This window comes from Malurus melanocephalus, unplaced genomic scaffold (assembly GCF_030028575.1).
Source record: "Malurus melanocephalus ecotype Western Australia unplaced genomic scaffold, MMel_1.1 scaffold_17, whole genome shotgun sequence".
NCBI classification, from domain to species: domain Eukaryota; kingdom Metazoa; phylum Chordata; class Aves; order Passeriformes; family Maluridae; genus Malurus; species Malurus melanocephalus.
The window spans coordinates 1,401,930-1,411,962 of NW_026623249.1; the positions used below are offsets into that span (position 1 = coordinate 1,401,930).

At 54.0% G+C, this 10,033-nt stretch overlaps 1 protein-coding gene across 2 annotated transcripts; it reads left to right on the plus strand.

Annotated features, from left to right (window-relative positions):
• Window positions 1–9,087, plus strand: MCM5 (minichromosome maintenance complex component 5). 2 transcript variants are annotated; one of them, XM_057387276.1, is made up of 17 exons: window positions 1–77; window positions 297–479; window positions 1,365–1,491; window positions 1,612–1,740; window positions 2,037–2,209; window positions 3,389–3,544; window positions 3,638–3,804; window positions 4,346–4,517; window positions 4,619–4,730; window positions 5,454–5,597; window positions 5,898–5,963; window positions 6,556–6,732; window positions 6,839–6,951; window positions 7,124–7,252; window positions 7,474–7,616; window positions 8,165–8,292; window positions 8,709–9,087. In XM_057387276.1, exons 2-17 carry the CDS (start codon window positions 313–315, stop codon window positions 8,808–8,810), a joined length of 2,205 nt encoding a protein of 734 aa, XP_057243259.1. In that variant the 5' UTR covers window positions 1–77; window positions 297–312; the 3' UTR covers window positions 8,811–9,087. The 2 variants fall into 2 exon arrangements, with proteins under 2 accessions (XP_057243259.1, XP_057243251.1); XM_057387268.1 differs by having other exon boundaries at window positions 14–94.
• The last annotated feature ends 946 nt before the right edge of the window (window positions 9,088–10,033 follow it).

Genomic DNA, 10,033 nt, shown 5'->3' on the forward strand with positions numbered 1-10,033 from the left:
GGTTCGCCCAATCGGCGGCGGCGCGCGCGCTCTGGGCTGGCTTGGTTTCCGCYGCGCGCCGCTTTTGCCGCGAAAAAGTTGGTGGCGGATTCCGGTGGGGAGCGACGTGCGGGGCGGGAGAGGATCGGGATTAGGATCGGGATTGGGACTGGGGGTCCCTGGGGCATTGCGGGGAAAGAGCGCGGCCATGGGTGGAGGGCGGTGTGGGGCAGTCGGCGTGGGGCTATGGCGCGGGCCCTTGGGTGCGGGGCGGGGRAAGGAGGCGGTGGGGGCTGACCGAGCGCTCTCGCCCGCAGCGGAGCAGCAGCCGCGATGTCCGGCTTCGATGACCCTGGCATTTACTACAGTGACAGTTTTGGGGGAGATGCGGCCGTGGACGAGGGACAGGTTCGGAAGTCGCAGCTGCAGAAGAGGTTCAAGGAGTTCCTGCGGCAGTACCGAGTGGGCACGGACCGGACGGGCTTCACTTTCAAATACAGGTGCTGCTGTCGCCCCTTTTCTCTTTCTGAGCCTTTCCCAGCCCCACTGGCACATCCAGTCTGCTCTTAACCTCTCTCCTGCAGTGCACACCCCAAATACACAGTAGCCACTTTGTGTCTTCTAGTAGGCCATAAAAAACTCAGTATTGAGATTTTCACATTTAACCTGATAGAAAAGCGGAGGTCTGGTGTTGTCACAAATTTTTAGGCAGCCAACCAGTGGCAAAGGTAGCAATAGAGGGATCCACATTGCCAGGCTTACACTTGGTTCTGAAATTCAAGGTCTGCCTTTTAAGTTGTAGTGTCTTCTGGTCTGGAATGTTGTCTGTACCCATTTAAATCAGTGCAGCCCTCTCCGTGTGTGCCTTCCAGATCTATGTAGTTCCTCTGGCGATCCCTTTGCCTATGCAGTTTGGAGACGCAGCTGTGAGAAAACATGGAGATATGTCATGATCAAGGGCTACAACAGTCTTTCACCTGTTGCCTCTGAATTGCATGGTTCCTTGCATTCTTAAGGAAAATGTTGTCTGTTTTGCTGTTACTTCCTGTGTTTTAAATCGTGTCTCATATATAGTAGTTGTTATCCTACATGGAAGTTTTCTCACTGTCTGTCTGGTCTAYCTGGTAGTGTAACTCTAGTTTACATGGTCACTGCAATCACTGGTGTCTCTGGTCTTATGTCACATTTCAAAGTGGGCTTGGGTGAGAGATTGCCGAGCTTCCCCCTACTTCCCCTGGCACTCACCTAATTTTTGGAAAGGGTTTGCTTTCCGTACCAAGGATTCTGTGCAGAACCTGCCTTTTTTGATCCCTGCTTGTTCTAAGGCCACTGTGGGTGACTGGTGCTTTCTGCCCTGCAAACCTTTGCCTCTTGCTGCCTTCCAGGGATGAGCTCAAACGGCACTATAACCTGGGGCAGTACTGGGTGGAGGTGGAGATGGAAGACTTGGCCAGCTTTGATGAAGATATTGCAGACTATTTGTACAAGCAACCAGCAGAACACCTGCAGCTGGTAAGGATGGAGGTTGGCAACTTGGTTGGCAACCTAAGGCACTGTCATATCATGAGAGCAGCCCTGACTGTTGCAGTCTGCAGTAAYAGACTCATTAAAGCACAGTTGTTCCCTCTCTAGTTGGAAGAAGCGGCAAAAGAAGTCGCAGATGAGGTCACTCGTCCTCGTCCCTCTGGGGAGGAGACTCTCCAAGACATCCAGGTGATGCTGAGGTCGGATGCCAATGCAGCCAACATCCGCAGCCTGAAGGTGAGGTGAAGTGAATCATCTGCCAGGCAGAGCAGCGCCTGGGGGTGTGAGTGCAGGGGAGCTTCTGGTACCTGCTCACATGGCTCAGGATATGGATCACACACCAATTTACGAGCCCCACTACTCTGCAGCTTAAATCTGACTGCAAAGTGCTGTTTTTGCTGGTTCCTGCTGCTGGGACATCATTGCTGTTAGTGATGTTCTGCGTGACGTGCTCTGCCCTTTGCTCTCATGCTCTGTAGTTGCCCATCCGTCCTCCACTGATGGTTTTTTCGCCTTCACCTTTTCCCTTTCAGTCTGACCAGATGTCCCACCTTGTGAAGATCCCTGGGATTGTAATTGCAGCAACCCCTGTGAGGGCCAAAGCCACCAGAATCACCGTCCAGTGCCGCAGCTGCCGCAACACCATCAGCAACATCGCGGTGCGCCCGGGCCTGGAGGGCTACGCTCTGCCCAGGAAGTGCAACACGTAAGGACTGATAAGGGCTGCTGCCTCTTGCACAAGGCAGCAGCATCTGCACTGCTTTCCCTCCACCTTTAGTGCTGCCCCTGTGCCAGTGGGCAGCGGTGGCTGGCAAGTTCTAGCTCTGTCCATCTGTGGTCATGCTGATTGTGACGCTGTGTGGTCAGTGCTGCATGCAGGGTTGAGTGACCATGTCCAGGGAGTTCCTTTTATCCATAGAATGTTTTGCCTRTTGTATCTAAAGGTTCATTCCTGCCTCCAGCTGTCCCATAATGCAGTGTTAAGCTGCTCTGCTTTTTTTCAAACAAACTCCCACATTCCGCCATCCTGAGGGGGCTATTTTATGTTACCTTCCTTAAGGATGCTTTTCTGCTGACCTTTATATCCTGCTYTTCATCTCTTGGTGCCTGTGAGAGCTGTGAGCATTAGGCTGCCATTGTGCTGCAGCTCTCAAGGCAGCAGGTCCTTGTGGTCTGTGTCTTTGGGCTCATACCTGCCAGTATTTATTTTCTGCACCTGAACTCTAATGCAGCTTGAGAGGGGTTTGGGCTAGGGATCGTTTTTGCRTGTGGTCTCTACAGCACCTCGCTGCTGATCCCTGACTTCATGAGTGCACCTGCACWCTCGTGTTGCCCTCCCCTGAAGCCCTGCATGGAGTCAGGCACCATTCGTGCCATTCTGAGCCGGCAGCAGGACGTGGAGCTGCTCTTTGTCTCAGAGAGCTTGTAATCTAGCAAGGCAGATACGCCTTGAGAGACTGGGAGGTGGATGTCAGCCCTGTCACATTGCCAATTGCTTTCTCACCAGAAACCACTTAACRTTTGCTTTGTGCGTGAGGTTGTGAAAAAGAACACCCTGCCTGTACTGTTATTTTCTGTGTAATTAGTGAATTACCTTCCTCCCTGCTTAGAACTACCAGGGGAGGGGAGGGAGGCAGRGAGAGTGCTCAGGCAAGTGTCACCCCACCTTTGGCTTGTTCTCACGTACACATTTGGCAGCTGTTGAAGACAAGACAGGGCTTGGTGGCCTTTGGTCTGGCACTGTGTGTCTGCCCTTACCTGCTGATGTGGCACTGCTCGGAAGGGGCAGCTGTTCTGTGCTGTCACAACTGTCCCATCCACAGGTGCGCTCCAAGGGGCGGCTCCTGATTGCTAACGGCCTTTTCTGATTGATCTCCCTGTACAGAGAACAAGCTGGCCGCCCAAGGTGCCCTCTGGACCCCTATTTTATCGTGCCAGATAAGTGTAAGTGTGTGGATTTCCAGGTCCTGAAGCTGCAGGAATCCCCAGACGCCGTGCCACACGGGGAGATGCCCCGGCACTTGCAGCTGTACTGTGACAGGTACTGCCACAGCCTTCCCACCGTGACCCTGCTGGCTGTTGCTGGTGCCATCCTTTCCCACTACAATCCTCTGCTTTCCCTGTCTMCTCTTAGGTACCTGTGTGACAAAGTTGTCCCAGGGAACAGAGTCACTATCATGGGAATCTATTCCATCAAGAAATCTGCACAGAGCAAGAACAAAAGCCGTAACAATGTGGGGGTGGGCATTCGGAGCGCTTACATCCGTGTGGTGGGCATCCAGGTGGACATGGAGGGCTCAGGTGAGGGCTACTTTGGGTGTGCATTTGGTCTGTGTTGGTAGCCTGGTGTTAGGAGACACTCCTCCCTGTTCCCAAACAAGGTGATCCCTCAGCTAGGATTGTATGAAATCCCAGCCTTGGTCCTTCTCTGCTGTTTAGATAACAGAAGGTTTAAGCCGTTCCAGGAATCTGACTTGTCCTGGTCTCTRATTTGTCCTGTAGGACTTTTTCTCAGTGATACTGAGCAGGTTTCAGTCTGAGTCCTCCAGGATACTGAAGTGATTTTCACTWACTGATCTGAGTGGTCCTGACTGTAGCTCTCCCACTGGTTCCTGTAGAGCTGCTTTGCCCAAGATCCTTGCTTTTTCTTACCAGCCTCTAAGGGCACAGGCTGCMTTGCTGCTTTAGCAGATGCCTTCCCTTTCCACTGTTTCCACCTGGTGGCACTTTGCATAATCTTCAGGAAGGGATTTTGGTGGCAGCAGGTGCAGGGTGAGTGGTATGATTTACTTTAAAGCACCCATTTGTTTATTGTTGTATCATTCTCCTCACCCTTGTACAGGACACAGCATCAGTGGCTCGGTGACCCCTCAAGAAGAGGAGGAGCTTCGTCGCCTTGCTGCTCTGCCCAACATCTACGAGACCATTGCCAAGAGCATCGCGCCCTCCATCTATGGCAGCACTGACATCAAGAAGGCCATCGCCTGCCTCTTGTTTGGAGGCTCCCGCAAGAGGTGGGGAGGAGTCAGCCTTTGTTATCAAAGTCAGTGCTGTGTTATCAAAATAAAGGCTCACTGTCTCTCCTCCCTCTCTCCTTCCCATCCTGTTACTCCAGGCTACCAGATGGGCTGACCCGCAGAGGGGACATCAACCTGCTGATGCTGGGGGACCCTGGYACAGCTAAATCCCAGCTGCTGAAGTTTGTTGAGAAGTGTTCACCCGTTGGGGTATGTGGCTTGAGGTGCCCAATTGTAGTGCACCCCTTTTTTCCRTTCTGCACCTTGTCTGGCACCAGAGACAAGACAGTGGTCACAGCAGGCGTCTGCCTGTTCTTCCACAGACAGACCTGCTGGCAGAGCTGTGAACTGCCATTTCCARTAGGAAATAGAAGGGGATGGGGGATGAGGGAGGGAAGAAGCCTTTCATTATGCTGTGAGCTGGGCTGTTTGCAGATGTCCAGAGACATGCCCAGTGCTGCTGTTTATTGTTGAGATTTATCATCRGAGGGGCTGGCAAGTCAGGACAAATTAAGTTTGACTGCATCTCAGGCAGAGTCCTCCAGTCTGAGCCCAGGCATAGAATTATATTTTCAGCTGTGGTTTTTTGTATTCTCTGTTAAACTCAGCCTCTGACTGCATTGTTCCCTCTGGGGGAAAACAAAGCTAATGCAGCAGCCCACCAAGCAATGAATCACTCCCTATTTTGTACTTAATATCTGTGTTTGTGGGTCTGCATGCCCTCCGGTGTGTCACAGCTGTATAGTCTGGCTTGGGATGAGGCAATAGCACATCTGCTTTTTACATGTACTGAGGGCTTTTCCAGAARGTTCTGGGGTTTCCCCCAGGAGCTCCAGATTTTGCAATGCCGGRGGTGCTTTGTCTCTCAGCTGGAGCAGTGGGCTCCTGGGTGCTGCAGCAGCTGATGTGCTGTCCCTTTCCTTGTCCCACTAGGTGTACACCTCGGGAAAAGGCAGCAGTGCTGCCGGATTGACAGCCTCGGTGATCCGCGACCCTTCCTCCAGGAATTTCTTCATGGAGGGAGGAGCCATGGTGCTGGCAGATGGGGGAGTGGTGTGCATCGATGAGTTCGACAAGGTACCTGTGGGTCTGCCTGTGTGGGAGTGGGGAAGAGAGCCTTTGGCATGCCAGCCTGTCCCAGGAGAGCCCAGTGCTGCAGGAGCAAGGGCAACTCTGAGAGTGCCCTGCTTCCTTTCAGGGAAGGTCAGGGGGATGGGGCTGAAAGGGAGTTCAGTTACATCCTGCCCACTTGGGCAGAGGTCCTCAAAGAGCTTTATCTTGGGGGTGATTTCAGTGGGTTTGCAGTAGAAGTGTGGCAGAGGTGACTGATGGTGACTTCTTCCTTCTTGCCTGGTTTCTCCCACCTTGGATGAGAAGATGCGGGAGGATGACCGTGTGGCCATCCATGAGGCAATGGAGCAGCAGACCATCTCCATTGCCAAGGTGAGCTGTGGATTGCTGGATGTTGCCCTGGGCTGGGAACCTGAGAGCCAGCAACCAGTGGTCACACATATTTGGCCAGAATTGCCCATTTTAGAGTCCAGGCAGCGATTATTGATGGTTGCTGGTTTCTCTGATCTGAGAGACCCATCARCTCTGCCTGGAGGCTTTGGGCTGTCTTTTCCTGGGTTTCCTGAACTTCATGGCTTGTCCTTGCTGTCAGGCTGCTCCTGCAAACTGATGCTTTGTGCCAGAGCTGCCCAGGAGGACTCAGCGCTGACTGCCCAGTGTCTGTCTCAGATCTCAAGCTTGGGCTGAGCTGTCCTGGGTCTCTGCCTTTGACAAGGAGATTTTGAATTAAATTACTCAGTGCTCAAGTCTCAGCTGAAGCCAGCCCACCTTCAGAAGAACATGTGGGTCCAGCCCCACCATTACAGACCAATTGGGTGCTGCTTATGGGGTTTCATTTAAATAGAAGTGATTGAGGATGAGTCCTTGAAAACTTTTGGACCTTTCACTGAGGTAATGGCCTTCTTGCCCTGCTTTGACATGGAGGTGGCCTTGACACTATCCCTTTCTTTGCCTKTCCCCACAGGCAGGAATCACAACCACACTCAACTCCCGCTGCTCCGTGCTGGCAGCTGCCAACTCTGTCTTTGGGCGCTGGGATGAGACCAAGGGTGAGGAGAATATCGATTTCATGCCCACCATCCTGTCCCGATTCGACATGATCTTCATCGTTAAGGATGAGCACAACGAGGAGCGGGACATGGTGAGTTGAGCTGTGCAGGTGCAGCTGGGACTCATGGTACCCCTTTTTTGGGGGGAGGAGAAGGAGGTGGGGGTTCCTGCTGCCTGACTGCCTTCTGCTTTCCTAGACACTGGCCAAGCACGTGATGGCCTTGCACGTGAGTGCCTTGACACAGACTCAGGCTGTGGATGGTGAGATCGAGCTGAACAAGCTGAAGAAGCTCATCTCCTTCTGTCGGACGTGAGTGACAGCAGTGCACCCAGTGCTCTGTCTCAGTGACCTCTTAACTCCTGCCTTGACAAAAAGATGCCAGAGGAGCTTGCAGCAGTGCTTCAGCACAGCCCAAGGGAGGGAGGGGTGCTTGGGAACCCTCCCTAGTGGCGCTGCCTCCAGCTCCTGTCCTGCCTTGCAGGAAGTGTGGCCCTCGGCTGTCGGCGGGGGCGGCGGAGAAGCTCAAGAACCGCTACATCCTGATGCGCAGCGGCACCCGGCAGCACGAGCAGGAGAGCGACCGCCGCTCCAGCATCCCCATCACTGTCCGGTGAGCAGTGCCTTCCCAAAACCTGGAACTGGGGCTGCATTACTCGGCTGATCCAGGAAGGGGGTGCAGTGTGGTGGCATGCCCCCAAACAGGACAGCACTTAAAGCACTGTGGGGGAAGGCGGGAGGTGCCTGAGTGGGGTGGGTGGGCAGGAGTCAGGGGGAAAGAGAAGACACTCTGGGAGCTGCAGTAGGAAGCAGGGAATGTCTCTGTGGCCGCAGGCAACTGGAGGCCATCGTGCGCATTGCCGAGTCCTTGGCGAAGATGAGGCTTCAGCCCTTTGCCACCGAGGCGGATGTCGAGGAAGCCTTGCGGCTCTTCCAGGTGTCCACGCTCGATGCAGCCATGTCGGGCAGCCTGTCAGGTGAGGAGGAGATGTGCTGTGCAGGGGGTAGGAGAGATGCTGGGCCTGGCTGCTCAGGGCAGGAGAGATGAGCACCTCTCCTAGGGCCTGGCTGGACCTCCTTGCTGAGCAAAGCCAAAGCAATGATTGTGGCAGCAAGGGGCCATCATGGCTGGGGGCTGTGCCTCACGGAGAGTAGCTAATGACACTGAGGGTCTCCTGTGATGGTCAGGGGAGCRCTGGTCTAGCCCCTCATAGTGCCAAAGGCAGAGTCTAGAGCTGGAGGTAGTTCCCCAGTCTGTTAATCCTCTAACACCTTCACCTATGCGGGGTAGACAATGTTTCCTTGGGCAGCAGCGTGGAACACAGGGTTTGAAGGAAGCTCTAGCAGTTGTGTCCACGTTCAGCTGTGTGTTGGAGCTCCACAGCTTTTGATGATGGAGTTGTTCTTGGGCTTCCAAAAGTCTTTTAAGCTGTGCAGGTGTGGTGGGAGACACAGGAGATGAGCACTTTGTCTTGGAGAGCAGCGTCTGGGTGGCACAGAGAGCTCACACAGTGTCTCCCTGCAGGGGCAGAAGGCTTCACGACACAGGAGGACCAGGAGATGCTGTCCCGCATTGAGAAGCAGCTCAAGTCCCGCTTTGCCATCGGCTCCCAGGTGTCAGAGCAAAGCATCGTCCAGGATTTCATGCGGCAGGTGGGTCAGGGACCCCAGGGAGGGCTGGGCTGTGAAACCAGGGACCCCAGGCTGATGCTTGGGGACTGAAACCCCTTCCTCAAGAGCTGACTGGGCACACTTTTGAAGTTGTTAGTAGGGAATGGTGTGCAATGTGATTGCAGAGTTGAAGGGGACTGAGGTGAGTTTCTGCAAAAGCTCTGAGATCTGGGGCTGGTTTGGGGTCCTACCCTTGAAACCAGAACCATTTGATTTGTGACAGTGGCTGCAGTCAGACCTGAAATAGTGAAAGGGGAAGGGAGTATCAACGTCTTGGACTACTGGGCTCCCTCCCTCTGGAGAGGCATAGCCAGGCTTTAKCAGAGGTTCCAGCTTCCTACTGAGCTCCTGTCAGCTGTTCTGTGCTGGCTCATCTTCCCCTGCTCTCCCTTTTGCAGAAATACCCAGAACATGCCATCTACAAGGTGCTGCAGCTGATGATGCGCAGGGGGGAGATCCAGCACCGCATGCAGCGCAAAGTCCTCTACCGCATCAAGTGACCTCCCTGTCCAGGCTGCAGGAGAGGACTGCTGCTGCTTGACACCCGCCCCTGTGCAGGCAGACTGCCCCAAGGAATTGGAGCCTGCTCCTGAAAGAAGCCTTTCCTTGGGGAGCCACACAGCCCCAGGTCTCCATCTTGAGCCAGGGCTGGAGGTGGCCAGTTTCCCACGTGTGCTTTGTCACTGTGTCATGTCCATGTTTCTCTGAACTCCAAAAGCTTTTAGTTTGTATTAAAATAAAAACTGATACTGGTAGCTTGGGATCTCTGAGGGGCAGAGGGCATGGATCCCCTTCCTGCCTTGGAGGTGGTGCAGGATTTTGGAAAGGTGTCCCGCCTGCCAGCCCTCTRTTATGTACTCACCCTCAGTCAGGCTGCAGCCTCAGGGGCAGTACCAGCAGCCCTGGAACCAGAAACTCATCTCTCATTCAGGATTCATCTATTAAGGCATAAATCCTGTTGGCATGGGCTCTCACATTGTGCTCAGCAGTGCAGGGGGAACTTTACCCAGTCCCTGTGTGCAGTCTGCTTTTTCCCCCCTCTGTCAGGGGCAGTAAAAGAATGAACTGCTCTCTTTATCCCAATTTGCCCTGTCCCAGGGCTGCAGCAGGGATACCCTTTATCCTGCAGTGTTAAAGGACTCTGTGAAAGCCTTGCTGTGGGCATGGGCAGAACTCCCTGCTTGCTCCAGTGAGGATGTGGATGCAGGATAATCCCAGTGAGCTTTGTGTTGTCATCCACGTAGTCCCTGCCCCCTCCTTCATCTGTGCCAATGGCCACAATGACTGTCCACACCAGGAGCCACTCCTGGACACTGCCCCACGATGCCCTTGTGCAGCTGCTCACCCGTCTGCATTTGCTGGGCAAGTTTTCATTATTTCTAGCAAAGTAGTACTGGTCCTCTTAGATGTTCTCACAAAGAGGTACAGTGCAGGTAGGTCCGTGCCCTCGGCAGCTTGGGGCCACTGGGCTGTGGGAGCACCAGTGGGAGCCTTGAAGACAGCAGTGTTGGGTGAGCAAGGCTGCTGCAGGCAGTGCAGAGGCTGATGGCTGTGTCTGCTTTCAGGCTCAAAAACCCCAGGAGAGGTTTCAGTAGCGAAAGAACCATTCGGGGCCACCAGAGGGTACCAGAGTCTTGAGGATGCTGAGCTGTGACCTGCTTGTGGTACTTCCTCCTCCCAGAGGAGAAACCATGGGGTCCCAATGGGCTGTGGTGTGTGTGTG